The following is a 15,364-nucleotide window of genomic DNA, read 5'->3' as shown; positions in this document are numbered from 1 at the left end:
TGACTTATTTGTCCAAGTATTTCAGCCTTGAATATATATATATATATGAAAAAAATTTCAAATACTGTATACAGTATCTCATCAAGTACATACAACATTTGAATTAAAGAATTAATACTAAATTTAACATAGTACTCTGGCCCAAATACAAAAGTTCACATATTTAGTGCATAATTGTACATAATACAAAATTTAAATTTTTTAGTTAAAAGATAAATAAATGATAATCTTTAGCTTGTACTTAATGTGATCTTGATCTTTTTTTGCCAGAATAACTCAAGGTATTATGATAATATTTGTATAACTTGTACACTTGTAGATCAAAGGACGTTATGGGCCTGACTTGGATAGCTTGGCTGGGGGAAGTGGTGGTACAGGAGGTCATGTGGTTGGCATCATGGTGGACCACGAGGCTCGCCTTCACCTCCTTGTGAATGGCGTAGATCAAGGTGTTGCAGCCAAGGAAATTCCCCCAAACCCTCATGTGTTGCTTGACCTGTATGGGCAGTGTCAGGAGGTTTGTCATATTTTGAGTAAATGTAACAACCTTCATAAGCTTAGTTGTAACATTAACATGTTACGCAATTATTTCATCAGTTACGCAATTATTTCATCAGTTACGCAATTATTTCATCAGTTACGCAATTATTTCATCAGTTACGCAATTATTTCATCAGTTATGCAATTATTTCATCAGTTACGCAATTATTTCATCAGTTATCTACCATTTCTATGGACTACTTTATCCTTGTGCAGATGATGAGTCACAATCATATGGGAGAAGATGTAATGACCAAACCACACACCAGAAGATGAAGAGATGACGTTCCAGTCCGTATTGGACTATTATCAAGACAATCGTCTTGATAATGGTCCAGGATGGACCAAAATGTCGTCGTCTCTTCATCTTCTGGTGTGTGGTTTGGTCATCATATTATATACATATTTATTATGTGATTATAAAGCATTAATTTTGCCAACAGGTGACCATGTGTAACAGTAGTGTGAGTAGTGAGTCTGCAGTTACCACCACAACTGCTTCAAGTAATATTACCACCACAAGCAGTACAGTTGCTACCAACACCACAGTCAACTCCCAACAAACCAACACAACGGCTATTTCAACCACAAATTCTACCATCACTGCTAACACAGTCACTACCACCACCCCACAACTGGGCCAGGAGCAAAATAAGAAGAACCTTATGAAGATTCACCACCATCACCACCACCACCATCACCACTCCCATCATCACTCCCACAATATTCAACAGCAGCAGCAGCAGCAACAGCAGCAGCAGCAACAACAACAGCCACAGTCACAACAGCAGTCACAGCCTGCGCAACAGCCAGGGAGTGGTGTAATGGTCTCTAGTCTGAACCAAGAGAACAGCAGCAGTAATATTTCTAATAACGACTCGAGTGTAGTAAGACAACCTGGCTCCAACGACGTAGAACACATCACACAATCTCACCCGCCTAAAGATAAGGATAAGGTAAGGATGAGCACCTATTTAGAGGATAATGGTAACTGTTTAATGAACAATCTGTTGTAATACCATGTTTGCACAAAAGAAGCTGTACCATAAGCCACCACCACTCTTCTAACACACACAAGCAAAATGATAATATTTCTTGTTATGACATGTGTAAACTGTTTCTTCTGCGTATATATTGTCATAACCATTACCCCATCCCACTTTTCATGGGGCAGAAAAGTATCAATCTAAATAAAAACAGGAGAGAAATATAGTAAAGAAGGTTAAGGTATATAAATATTAGAACATTTAAAATGTTATTCATCCATTCACTTTATCATTATAAATACTGTACAGCATAGAGCATCATGGATAAGCAAGCACCACCACAAACACAATAGTCATCCACATCAGCTGTCCACTGCATTGTAAGACCTGGTATACAGTGTTCCTGATTAATTATCATATTTATTTCACACAATTACATTAATTTAATTCTTACAAAAAACTTTCACCCAGCCTTATACCCTACCATAACCATATCATGTGCATTGCCCCCCCCCCTCCCACACACGCATGCACACACGCACAAACACTACTTCCTCACATACTGATCATCTTTGCCCACCTTCTCCTTCACCCCATACTCTCAAATTCACTTTAATACACACTACAGTATTTACCAGTCTTTCATCATCCATTTGTTAAAAATGCCCAAATCATCTTTGTATGCTCTCCTGAAACTTGTGGTTCATTTGTTGCACTCCTCATCTATCTCCACTATATTTTCATTACATGCTCTGTTTTTCTAACACCATGCATGCATCTCAGATTATCCATTTCTACTGCTTTAGCTCTTCAGTTTTCATGTTCATACTGTACAGTTGTCTCATAACCATACACCAGAGTGGCACCACCACTCCATGCAAATCTTTGGCTGTACAGGTATATATATTCTTATTTTGTTATCCATAAACTGTTTAATATATGTAACCAAAGCCGTCAAAGACTGAGGGAAAGATGTACACGTTTGTAAGTACTTGCATAACTGCTTTGGGAGTCTGGCCCCTGATGTACACTTATATTAATGTCAAACCAATGACTCATTACACCATTAACTCTTCCATATGCATTGCTGCTTACATAGAAACATTTCACAGCATTTAGCAGCACTGTGGCAATTCCATACATGCTCATCTTTAAGCACCCTTTTATTAACTTTACCATATACATTTTCCAAGCTCATGAATGCCAGCCATGTACGTTTTAGCCTTAAAGTGTCTTCCATACAAGCTGTCTCGGTGCAAATATCTACACATCCTCTTCCACCGTAGAACCCACTTGTTCGTCGCTGTTCAGTCTCAGTAACTGTGTGGACTTTTCCAATCATTCTCCTATCATTCACTTTACCTATGTATATGCAGACAATGAGTAACAATAATGTGGTTGAAGATATGATATCCAAACCACACTATACTTGGTAAACTAATGTCTCTCTAATTCCTACTCTTCCCCTTTTATTGTTATTCATTGATACTATCATAGCTATTTTCTAGTCTTCTGGCCCAGTATCACTATTCCATGCCTTGTGATAAATTTTGAACACCTGTTACAGTATATTCAAGAAAATATGGAGTCTGTACATTGGGATTGAACTCATGTCCCTGGACTTTCCCAGGCACATGCACTATTGACTAAACCATAATGAATTAAATGTATCTCAACCAGAAGTACTATCTGACTGACTTGGAGAATGGAAGGCACCATCCAGTACCAACCAATACCACAGTCCAGGTTTTAGAAGATACCCTATCCACACTACATTCCCTTTTCTCCACAACATTTACCAATTTCTGCAACTTGTCCATATTTCAGCTTCATTGATCTAATCACTTATAGATTTATCATAAGAGCTTGCAGTTCTCTTACTATCAAATCCAACCATGTTCACATTAGTACTTTTTTCATCATATCCACTCATTATATTTTCAAATTATTCTTTTTGATAGTAATTCAATACATAATGCATCAAAATTTTGTGTTAACAATAGATACATACATTTCACTTCAAAAAATATCCAATCTTAAGAATGATATTCGTTCTTCATATGCTTGTCTTGTTTTACTGATGAAAATTAAGTACATCACAAACTTTTAGTCAGTAATATTTTGCAGTGTTGAAAATTTTAGTTTGAAAGTTTTAATATCTTAGAAAACAATATTCTTAAGCTTAAGCTGACTTCCTGTAGGCAGAAATATATTAAGACATTTTATTCGAACGTCTTCAGGGTGTTATACGAGCCTTACCAGACAGCAGTATCGTTAAGAACTGCGAGTACCAAAATATGTGTCATCGATTCAAGACTTCCTTGGCCTTGCCTGGTAAGAAATTTGTTTTTGTTAGTTATTAAACATGTAATTTTTTAGTGAACTTGGCTTTCATGCTGGCTAAACCAGTTATCAGCATTTCATCAGCAACTGTGTATTTTCTATTGATTATGGTATTAATATATAGTTTTACGTAGAAGGCTGAGGCATTCTTAATAACAGTGAAGTTTGGATAGAAAAATACTCCTACACCCTGTGTATGTTATTGAACTGTACAACACAGTGGCTTGTGAAAAGCTTATCTTTATCATAATACTGTACAAGTATTATATTTATTTATTACTGCAGAGAGAGCAATCTCTGTAATAAATACCTGAACTTTAATACTTGCAATGATTATTATCCATTTAATTTCTCATGCTTTTCAGTCATCTCTAAAGTATTGATTTTTTTTTCTTTGTCTAACTTTCTGAGATGCTCCAAATACATGTTCATTATTTAGAAGATAATTTTGAGCAGTGTTAAATATTGATTTCTTGCAGTTAGGATCTCTTAACTTTAGAATTTATTTTGCTCTCATTTGAGTGTTTTTAGTATTGTTTGGATTTCACACATTGAAATGTAAATTGTATGCTAGAAATATATTTTCATCTACACTTGGCAACATCTGGATGCATGAGGCAGTCACTGACAGCCCATGCATGGCAGTATTCATTATCACCCTGCAGAACTCTGGAATTTATCATTTTTTTTTTTTTTTTTGTCGACAGAGGGATACTTCAACACAGATGGAAACCTGTGTTACTGCGAGACCTGCCACAAAATTCGAGGAGATGAACCTTACTACACAAAAGGTAACCCGGTTCACATACTCTTGTTCATGTTGGCAAATGCTTATCTATAAAATCATGGCTTTTTATAAAGATTACTGTTTTATGTTAAGTATATTACCACTGGAATGGCATCTATTCTACTACATTCCCGGACATTCCCAGAAGTCCAGGAATGAAGTAAGGCTTCGGTCAGGTGTAATAAGGATTGATGGCAGAGTTTTACAATGAAGCAAGTCTTTACTGAGCTGAAATGCAGTGCCAAAAACCTTAATTGAATATTATTAATATACATGTTATTTTTACAAGATACTGAGTATTTTGGTATTAACCATGTTCAAGATCTTATTTGCACTAATAAAAACAATAATTTGGAACACATAATGGGAACAAATGATAACATTTGGATGCAATGAATGTGCTTTTGCAGTGATACCTGCTTGATGGGGGTTCTGGGAGTTCTTCTACTCCCCAAGCCCGGCCTGAGGCCAGGCTCGACTTGTGAGAGTTTGGTCCACTAGGCTGTTGTTTGGAGTGGCCCGCAGGCCCACATACCCACCACAGCCCAGCTGATCCGGAATTTCTCTTAGAAAACAGTCCAGTATTCTCTTGAAGATGTCCATGGTTGTTCCGGCAATATTTCTTATAGTCGCTGGGAGAACGTTGAACAACTGTGGACCTCTGATGTTTATACAGTGTTCTCTGATTGTGCCTATGGCACCTCTGCTCTTCACTGGTTCAATCTTGCATTTTCTTCCATATCGTTCACTCCAGTACAGTGGAAGGGGTTGAGTCTGAATCAGTTCATTCAAGCAAGACAGCAGGTACACTACATTATCTTTACAAGTATTTGTGTATCTTTACAGCTTTGCTGTATTACCTGTCATGTGGTTTGTATCTATTATATGTATCTCCTGGCCCAGCAGGTAAACAGGTGGATTGTGCATCCAGTGTTCTTGAATTACATTTTCTTCCACATTGATGGAGTGTGTTAGTTGTTCATAACGTTTATACAGTCTGAAGAGTTTTTGATTAGCACTCATTTACTGTTAGGCATTTAGTGCTGGTAAACTTAAGATGTTCAACTAATGGCAAATATCGCTACACACTCCAACCAGATTAGTGAGCCATTACTATATGTAGAAAGGGTAGGTTATGTTTCAGATAGAAGTGGGATGAGATTGATGAATAACTTTAACAAAAAATAAAGAATGCATTGGGGAGAAAGAGGCTATATTTATTTGAGTATGTCAGATCCAAAAATAAATGATAAGCCTAACAGCTGGGGCTGTAGTGTAGAAGTCACAATAAAGGCTTGGAAATTGTAATTGCAAAGGAAAATATATTGTAATTTTATTTTCAGACACCTTGTTACCTTTAGGTTATCATGAGGAAGGAGTGGGTAGCATCATTTAAGATCATCTCAACATTTCAGCTATCAAATGTTGAAAATTTTAGAAGGAACTTCAGAACTCTTGAAGCTTGTCTAAATTTTTTTTTAACTTTATTGTTTAGTCAACGCCAAAATGAAGCAGTCACCAATTGCTAACTGAACTAAAATGAGAATAGAGACAAAGAATGAGACTTGCCTCAGGAAGCATGTACATGGGGCAGAGCTAGAGGAAGGGAGGAGAGAAAGGCACAGGTATAAAACTAAAGTAGCGTGTGGGAAAGCAGCTTTCATTATGTTGATTGATTTATGAAGATTAAGCGACCACGAGAGGTGGCATGGGCATGAGTAGCCCGTAGGTGGTAGATGTTTGGAGTGAATGTGCTCTTTGGTTGTGTATAACATTTTGAAATGTGCCTGGGCCGGTTTCATTATTTGACAAGGGGTACTTTCATTTACTTTCCCCCACGTTAGTGTTTCCACTGGTTACTTAGGAATATTGCTTTTCTTTGTTAAATTTGAGTGCCAGTAGTTTTAAATGAAATTGCACATGAAAGTGTTACTTATATAAGAATATTTTGGTGGGTAAATATCAAAAGTTTTCCTCTACTTTGATAGTGATTACTACTGTATATATGAAGATGATTGGTAACAGAATAACCACATATTCCTATTGCTACTGTAGAAAAAAGGCAAACATATTAACGCATGATTGTTTTCATTAACTACTTTACTTGTTGCAGTCTTCTCTTCTAATATTTAAACATTTTGAAGTGTTACATGTAATGTTTAGGTAATAAATAGGTAGCCTTATTTCATGTATTCTTTCAGGAAATCCTCCAAAGCACTACTCTCAGCCATTTGGTTGGTGTCGGTTTGCACTTGTGAGTGGTGTGGGAGACAATAACGAGTCATGGCATATGGCATACCATGGCACAAGACCTGGAGCAGTCAGGCGGATGCTTGACAAGGGCGAGTTGCTCTTCAGTGGTAAGGCGCTAAATCTTGTAGTGTATATACATAGCTTGGATAAATGTCAAACAATATGACTTGTATTATCAAGGAGAGAATTGAGTATTATTAATGCAATCCCCCCCCCCCCCTTCTCCCTTGCAGGTGAACTTGGTGTCAGCTCAACACTAGCTGGTCGCCGCAGTAAGGATGATGATAGTGACGGATCCCAGCTTTGTTTTTCTCCCACAGTCAACTATGCTTCAACAGATCAGTTTGCTCCAGCAGTTTTGTAAGTACATGCACATTTTGTATTGCAACAGTGTAAACAAAGAGACTAACAGTATTGACTGGCTCTTAACATAAATATTGCCTGGGAATATTTATTTCTTACTAATATTTATTACTTCAGAATAATACAAATATTGAAAAAAGATGATTGGCAAGTATTACAACCTGGCCTCAGGGAGGAAATCCACTCACAGGAATAGACAGTGCTATTATCTACTCTTATGTTCATCATTAGGTTAGGTTAAGGTTACTTTAGGATAAGGTTGGGTTTAGTTAGGTTAAGCTTCATTACATTTGGTCACATTAATACAGTGTGTTATTGATGTGAAATATGAAATTCAAAAAATATTTGAGTATACCCGAGAATTCCATTTACAGAAAACCAATTTCTTCAAAGACAACGTTTTCACCATATACAGTAGAACCTCGAGTGACGATTGCCTCAATTGGTGAGCATTTTGGGTAATGAACGCCCAGATCGCCGACAGTTCATCTTATGTGGCGAGCGCTCGTTTGAATAACGACACCACCACATGGTGGGGTCGCGCTGCTTCTCGCACATTCTCGGACGCCTCCGACGATGCAAATAAATTATGTTTTTTTTTTTTAAGATGCTAATGATGCTGGGATATAAAGGGGCGACTGCTGTGATGTTGCAAAGCATCAATTGTTTCGTAGAAAAAAAAAAAGAAATAAAATTTAAAAAAAAAAGTCAAAAAGGTTTGTTCGGTGTTTGGCAGGTAGGCTGCTCCATGTTTCTTATATAAAAAAAAAACGAAAATACAATAAACAGTTGAAAGAATTTGAAAAATGGACAAATGCCAAAAAGTTTTGTTCAGTGTTTTTCAGCTAGGCTGCTCCATTATTGAGACAAATGAAAAATACAAAACAAATGGAACACATTTGAAAAAAAAAAAAACTGTCATAATGGAGCAGCCTACCCGACAAACACTGAACGAACCTTCATGGCATTTGTCCGTTTTTTAAATTGTTTCAACCGTTTTTTTTATTTTTCGTTTTGTTTTATTTAAGAAACATGGAGCAGCCTACCTGCCGAAAACTGAACAAACTTTTTTGACACTTGTTGTTTTTCAAAATTCTTCATTTTTTTTATTTTTTCATTTTTTTTATTTTTTCATTTTTTTTTTTTATTTAAGAATCATGGAGCTGCCTACCTGCCAAACACCGAATGAACCTTTTGCTATAAAACAAATGAAAAAAAGTATTGAACAAATTTGAAGAAAGAAAAATGTCATTAAGGTTTGTTCAGTGTATGTAAGGTAGGCTGCTCCATTATTGAAAACATCGAATATCATATTGTTGTTTTTCGGTGGTAGAACGGATTAATTTGATTTCCATTATTGTCAATGGGGATATTCGTTTTGTATGACATCCGTTTCACATGACGATCACGGCACCGGAACGGATTAAATTCATTATTCGAGGTTCCACTGTACTTTTGATATTTTATACCAATGATTTATAATAATGTAAATTTATAACTTGAGAATAATCTCTGCTTTGGACAAAGGGTCACTTGCCTGTTTTCATGTAGACTATTACTGGAACCGTAACATGCTTTCAGACCATCACAACTATCAAGACATCTATTCAGGTGGCTTTAGAGTGTAGTTTCTCCATACTTACTCACACGAAGTTCCACACGACCTTGAAGTACTTGATGTTCACCCTGAGAATCTTCAACACACCCCACAGTTCACACACACACACACTCTATCTTCTGTTGATTGAACTTGATCTTATATACAGCTGAACGAGGCATGTGAGGTCCCGGCATCCTTTTGATGTGGAAGAGTTAATCCTCATGGATTAACTTAGCAGCATCGTATCTGACTACTTTGTGACCTCTTCACCATTGACCCAAGTTGACCTGGCTCTCGGTTAGCACCTGATTGAGATGTGAATTCCCATTGCATACTGTCGACTGCCTGGCAACATACTCAACCATTGCTATTCACTGTTCTCTTGTTACATAAAAGTGTGTCATGCCAGATTATGGCATGTATGCTATGAAGGTACATGTTGGTCATGTTTGAATGATTGGATAATGACAGACTAGTGATGAGAAATGAATGGGTGAATTTAAGGTTATGAAGCAGAGCAGGGAACAAGGAATTTATGTGAATCCAGAAGTGGTAATGGACAGCCCGGAATGGAAGAAGCAGGTTTGAAGGAAATAAATGTTTGAGGTCTGGGTTTGTGATACTGTAGTTGGTGTAGTGGGTTACACAGAGGTACTAGTGTCAATATTTTGCAAGTGTTTGCATGTGTGTGTGTTGATGTTAACTTTCCCCATGCTGCTGCAAAGTGTGGGAGGTATTCAAATGTCTTTGAATACTGTTCCCGTAAAAAAAATTCTAGTATAATACTTTTCCACCTTTCCAAACAAGTACAGTACTTCCCCACTACATGAAAGTGGGAATTAGGGTAATGATGATAATGGACATTTTTTCTGTGCCCTGCTATATTCTAAAAAAATATATAACATGAATAACATTACTTAGGTAAGTTTTACTGTTACATGTATACTTAAATAATGACTTTAATGCCAGTGATAAACTTTATACTAGACATCTTTAGACATATACTAGACATTATACTAGACAAACTTTATACTAGACATCTTTATACTGTTCGTATTCACAGGTTTGTTGATCCATGTACGAGAAAAAATGTACAGGTGCGGGTGGTGCTGCAGGTTGCTGTTAAACCAGGGTCTTATAAAGTTGGGTCTCCATCTGTGCCGTGGACACCCAACCATGACCCTAACACGCACACCTCACCTGACCCTCATCTGCACCCTGACACCATTGAGTGGGTTACAAAAGAGCGAGGAGCCACGCAGCTTTTAGCCTTATTAATTAGGATTGAAGAAAAATAAATAGCCAAGTATAAATGGCTTCTTCATTTATTGGTTACCTTCATTGATTATTTCTACCTGAAAAACTGACGTGAACTCGGCCTCCCTCCAAACACGGTATTAACTATGTTATGATTTTGCAGTTCATGCAGTCCTAAAGGTGCAGACCTCATAATATTATACAATAGATGCATAATGAATAGCTGGAACAAATTTTGTGTGTTCAGACAACATTTTTTGAAAATATAATGAGACCCCACATGATGGTTATGCATAGCAGCACTGAACTGATGGATAATATGGCAAAATAATTGTTTTGAAAAGGTGACTCCACTGTCCATTTATAGTGTTTGAAAATTTGTATTTGCCAGCATTTGTTTCAAAGGCTTTGGAAGCCAGCAGAAGAAAAGACTTCACAGATTCAATGAAAGTGTGTTTTCAGATTGGCAAAAGTTTTGACATGTGTGAAACAACACAAATTACTATGCAATTGACTCATGAAAATTGGTTTTACTTTGCAATGAATACTTTTTAATACAATTTCATATTAAAAGTTCCAGAAGTATTTGTTGTATACGTGTATATGGAAACCAAAATAAATGCCAAGGACTAGATAGCCAGAATAATTTCTATAATAATAACATAATTTGCTACAGTTGTGTTGGTGTGAGATTAAGGTTGTATTGAGGCAGCTATAACCAGACTGATAGGAATATAATGCCAACACTTTAAAACCCTTTACCTTCTTACAACTTTATACTAGACATTTTATGTAGTTCCCTTGGGTCTTAGTAGAAGAGTCTAGCTTTGGAAAAATTGTGTCTGCTTTGTACCTGCTGCTTTCATTATTCAGAGGTGCAAATTTTCATATTTTAAAATCATGCAGGTGAGAATGGTAGTGCTGTTGGAAGTGGTTAGTTTGTACAGATCAAAGCCACCACAAAGCATGTTGCAGGCATTAATGAATGTGTATAAGACTAAAGTACAGTAATGAAAAGTCATTTCACTGATGCAACTAATAGTCATGTAGTTTTTGGTGCATGGTACTAGTAGCTGTGTTTTGTCATTACAAGTGCAGGATGAGTAACCTTAACATTGCATCTTTGGCATAAATATCCATCACTTAAAATAACTATTCCCCATGCAAAAACAAATTATTTGCCTCACTTTTAATGTTCGCCACACAATATAGGCAATTCAATATGGGCTAATATTCTCTTAAACTGTGAACTAGATGATGTTCAATGAGTTTGCTTGATATGTGGTGTGAAATATTATCGTATAAGGCTATTGTACGAGCAAGATTGTTAAAAAAAAGTGTAAATTTAAATGAATAATTCTGGATTTCTTACGTTCAATAATTGAGACAGCACTGAGGTTTCCTCTTTTTTAATCACCCTTATGTCTAAGGTTGCATTTATACCAAAGTCATTTTGCTAGTTGTGGATTTTTTCCGCTTTCATGACCCATTTCTTTTCAAGCCAGATAGCATATATTTATTTGCAAATAGTGGTTTCGATTTCCTTTCCCGATTTTATTATATATGTATATACAGTATACATATATATAATATAATGTATATAGACTTGATAAATATACACTTGTACTTGGATGGAGGTACAAACACTTGGCCAAGTCATTCCAAATACTGTAGTTAAATTAAAGGCCACAGCTTATGTTACATAATGTGGCCTTTACACAACCTACTAACACATTTTTTTTAATTATGTACTGTATGAAGTAATACATTTTGTAGGTATGTATAATATATACAATATACACAGTTTAAGAGATGTGCATTGATTGCATATAACATGGGATCCAAATGTGCCATGTAGTGAAGAGAGTTTTGAAGTAAGGCTTTGTATACTATACTGTATTGTGTAAGTGCAAAATTACTACTGGGAACCAGCTTTTTTCTAGCTTTGTGAATCAATCTGGGCTGAAGCTGCATAATAAGACTTGAGATGGGTCTGTGTGTTTTGTGGGCATTTCACACACCCGGTACATTCGTGCTATGATCGTTCACAACTTTGTTGAATAGGGCCATTTTATGTGTCGCTATATATTTTTATGGTTTATTATTTTTGCAAGCATGACCATTGATGCCAGAGATGATTCAGACTGGCTAAAGATATCGGTGATATCTTGAACAGTGAAAGTTGAATAGTTTTTGTAGGGCTATTCTTATTTGCTGTGTCGGCCTTAAAGCAGGTATTTGTCAGTGTTTGTGCATTTGTGTGGGAGTGAGTTTGTAATTACCTAACTGGATTTACAGGATGAAAGTTACGCTCATGGTGTCCCATCTTCCCTATATTCTTTGTACTGTATTACCAAGTTTTGATGCTTCTGATGGTCTTCAAATACACTCCCTCATTTATTTTGTTGCATCATCTACCATTGCTAAAAAGAATTTATGCAAGTTTATCAGTACTTTTGTCTTCTTGTTTTGAATCTGTGATCACTGTTTGATGCTGTGGATTGAAAACATGCCTGCCTTCTTATCAATTTTGTAGATTTCTGTCACAATTTTGAATGTAGTGACCATTTCATCTTTATTTTTTTTTACAGTGGTACCTCGGAATGCAAGTTGCCCTGTATACGAGTTTTTCGGAATATGAGCAGGATTTGCTCGGAAAATTTACATTGGAATACGAGCGTTGCCTCGGAAGACGAGCGTGTTGATACGCGTACAGGCCGACTAGCGTGTGATGGCACAGCGATTGTGCCTCAGTTTACCAGTGCCTCTTGCCCAGTGACTATCCCGCCTGAATTCTTCACAAGGATTTACAGTTTTTTGTCTGATTTTTGGCCATTTGAGTATAAAAGTTGTTATTATATATCTCGCCATGGGTCCCAAGAAAGCCAGTGGTAAGGTTCAACCTAAGAAAATAATTGTGAGTAGAGGCAGTAGAGGATGTTCCTTCTTCATTAAGAAAATGTGTGAAGTATGGAAAGAACTGCAAAGTTTTGTTGAAAAAACTCACCCAGATAAAGCTGTAGCAGGCCGTTGCATTGACCTTTTAAATGACAATGTGATGTCTTACTACAGACAAGTGTTAAAATGTAGGGAAAAACAAGTGTCTTTAGACAGATTCTTAGTAAGACAAGCAAGTCCTAGTGGTATGCAGGTAAAACGTGCCAGAGTGCACACCAGTGAAGTCCTCGCTGTCTGGTGTTATAATGGAAGGGGACTCCCCTTCCAAACAGTAACACCTCTCCTCCTCCCTCCTCCTCACCATCTTCCATACGCCAACAGGAGTCATCAGCAAGGGTAAGTAATAACTTGAACATACTTTTGTAGTGTAAATTTAGATAAATTAGGTATAAAATTTAGTTTGAAGTGAGGTTTTTGGGTAGTCAGGAATGGATTAATTCATTTCCCATTATGTATTTCTTATGGGGAAATTAGCTGCGGTTTACAACTTTTCGGATTACGAGCTGTCTCCTGGAACGGATTAAACTCTTAAACCGAGGTACCCCTGTATTTTAATTAGTTGGACATGTTGACACATTCGGCTTTTCTTTATAGCTCTTGTGTTTTTTTGGTTTGGGACTCATTTAGTAGCATGTCTTTGTATCTTTATTTTATTTACATGTTTTTGAGGTTTGGTCACTAAACCAAAATATACATATTCTAATTCAGATCTCAATTACGTGATGAAATTATTATTTTATTATCCATGTTTTTAAAGGCATTCAGAAATTTTCCAGAGTAGTGTAGATTTCTCATACTATGTCATTGATGTAGTGTTCTGGTGACAATTTTATGACAAAAGCTTTGCCTGAGTTTTGTAGAGTTTTTCACATAATTAGTGGGTTGAATGTGGACCTTGTTGCACTTATTCTATACTGTATTATGTGGCATAGTACCCACTTTGAATTCCATTTGTCATATATTGCTCCATGAGTTTATCATCAAGAGCACGACAGTCATCCTGGACTCATCATAACAGTAGCCTATCATCTGCAAACATGTTTGTGTAACTACATGATATCTCCAACCTATGAACATCCAATCTTATGAATGACCTCACAAGTCCCAGTTTTGCATCTGGATCTACTATACGAACCAGCTTCATTGGTCCATCATACAAATACTGTAATGTTACTTCCACAAGGCTATGTGGAAGCTTACAAAAATGTCTGCATGACAAAAGGCTGTGGCTGATTCTCATACTCCAGTGTAGACTCCACTGTGCATTCTGTGGACTATTTCAAATGTTTATAAAGAAAAATCCTATTAATAATGTCTGATAAAAAGAGAAAGTGTGTTGGTCTCTCACACTTTTCGGTTAGTAATGGGCTGGATTCACCTTTCTTATTATATTGCTTTTAATGTTTCAGTATGCAAGATTTAAAAAATAAAATTTTTATATAATTTTGGCCTGTTAAGCAACTCAGGCTAATGAACATAACATATAGATACTTTTTATTTATACATATTTATCATACACACATGTATATAAAGTAAACACACAACACACATGTTTTGTACATAATATACCTACACAAATACATTTGTATATGTATATTATTTTTTGTATAGCTTACTGTAGAAACTTAATCATGCAAATCAAACTCGCTGCCTGGGAATCACCAGGTCGTGAGTTCAAGTCACTCTATTGCCTCAAAATTATTTTCATTTATATATAAGGCCATTGTGATTTCATTGTGAAACTTACTTACTATTGGCATTCAAATAAAACTCATCCTGTGTCCTCCTCAAATCATGATCTGTAGCGCAGTGGTTAACAGTAAAATAGGTTCCTGGGAGTAAAGCGACTGTTGTGTGGGAAGCTTCTTCGGTGGCCCAGGGGGACCGCAATAAACCTAACTGGCTTAATTCCTCTCCCCAAGAATAGGGAACTATTCACCTGCTCCCTCACCCAGTTTTTTCCTTCTTAACTGTTGTGCTGAAATCCTCATGCAGTTTCTGGGTATTAAGAGTGGAAATGAAAGTCTTGCATATAATATTGCGACATACCACTTGTTACTCATGCAGGATTAAGGCTTAGGTGTTCCTTATAAACTTTGTGATGTTTTATGAATGGAGAGTACTATTTGTATTAGAAAGAAGAGGTTTGCATGTTCTTTGTATTTTTCAATAATTTCATTTGTGGCTCAGCTTCAGAGTTGTTTATTTGTAAATATTTTGATGGACATTATGTTTTATTTTGAATTGATTATTCATTGCTGCTACAGCACTTGGTTT

At 36.4% G+C, this 15,364-nt stretch overlaps 1 protein-coding gene across 1 annotated transcript in view; it reads left to right on the top strand.

Annotated features, from left to right (window-relative positions):
• The window catches only part of Neurl4 (neuralized E3 ubiquitin protein ligase 4), a 52,007-nt gene extending 40,478 nt beyond the window's left edge, over window positions 1-11,529 (top strand). Inside the window, exons 20-26 of the mRNA XM_045762678.2 lie at window positions 320-517; window positions 984-1,496; window positions 3,767-3,860; window positions 4,577-4,660; window positions 6,858-7,016; window positions 7,143-7,269; window positions 9,936-11,529. Coding sequence (XP_045618634.1) covers window positions 320-517; window positions 984-1,496; window positions 3,767-3,860; window positions 4,577-4,660; window positions 6,858-7,016; window positions 7,143-7,269; window positions 9,936-10,170 — 1,410 coding nt within the window. The 3' untranslated portion in view covers window positions 10,171-11,529. The remainder of the gene's footprint in view (window positions 1-319; window positions 518-983; window positions 1,497-3,766; window positions 3,861-4,576; window positions 4,661-6,857; window positions 7,017-7,142; window positions 7,270-9,935) is intronic.
• The last annotated feature ends 3,835 nt before the right edge of the window (window positions 11,530-15,364 follow it).

The sequence above is a fragment of the Procambarus clarkii genome, chromosome 56 (assembly GCF_040958095.1).
Source record: "Procambarus clarkii isolate CNS0578487 chromosome 56, FALCON_Pclarkii_2.0, whole genome shotgun sequence".
Classification (NCBI taxonomy): Eukaryota; Metazoa; Arthropoda; class Malacostraca; order Decapoda; family Cambaridae; genus Procambarus; species Procambarus clarkii.
This window is presented reverse-complemented; position numbering and strand designations above follow the sequence as displayed.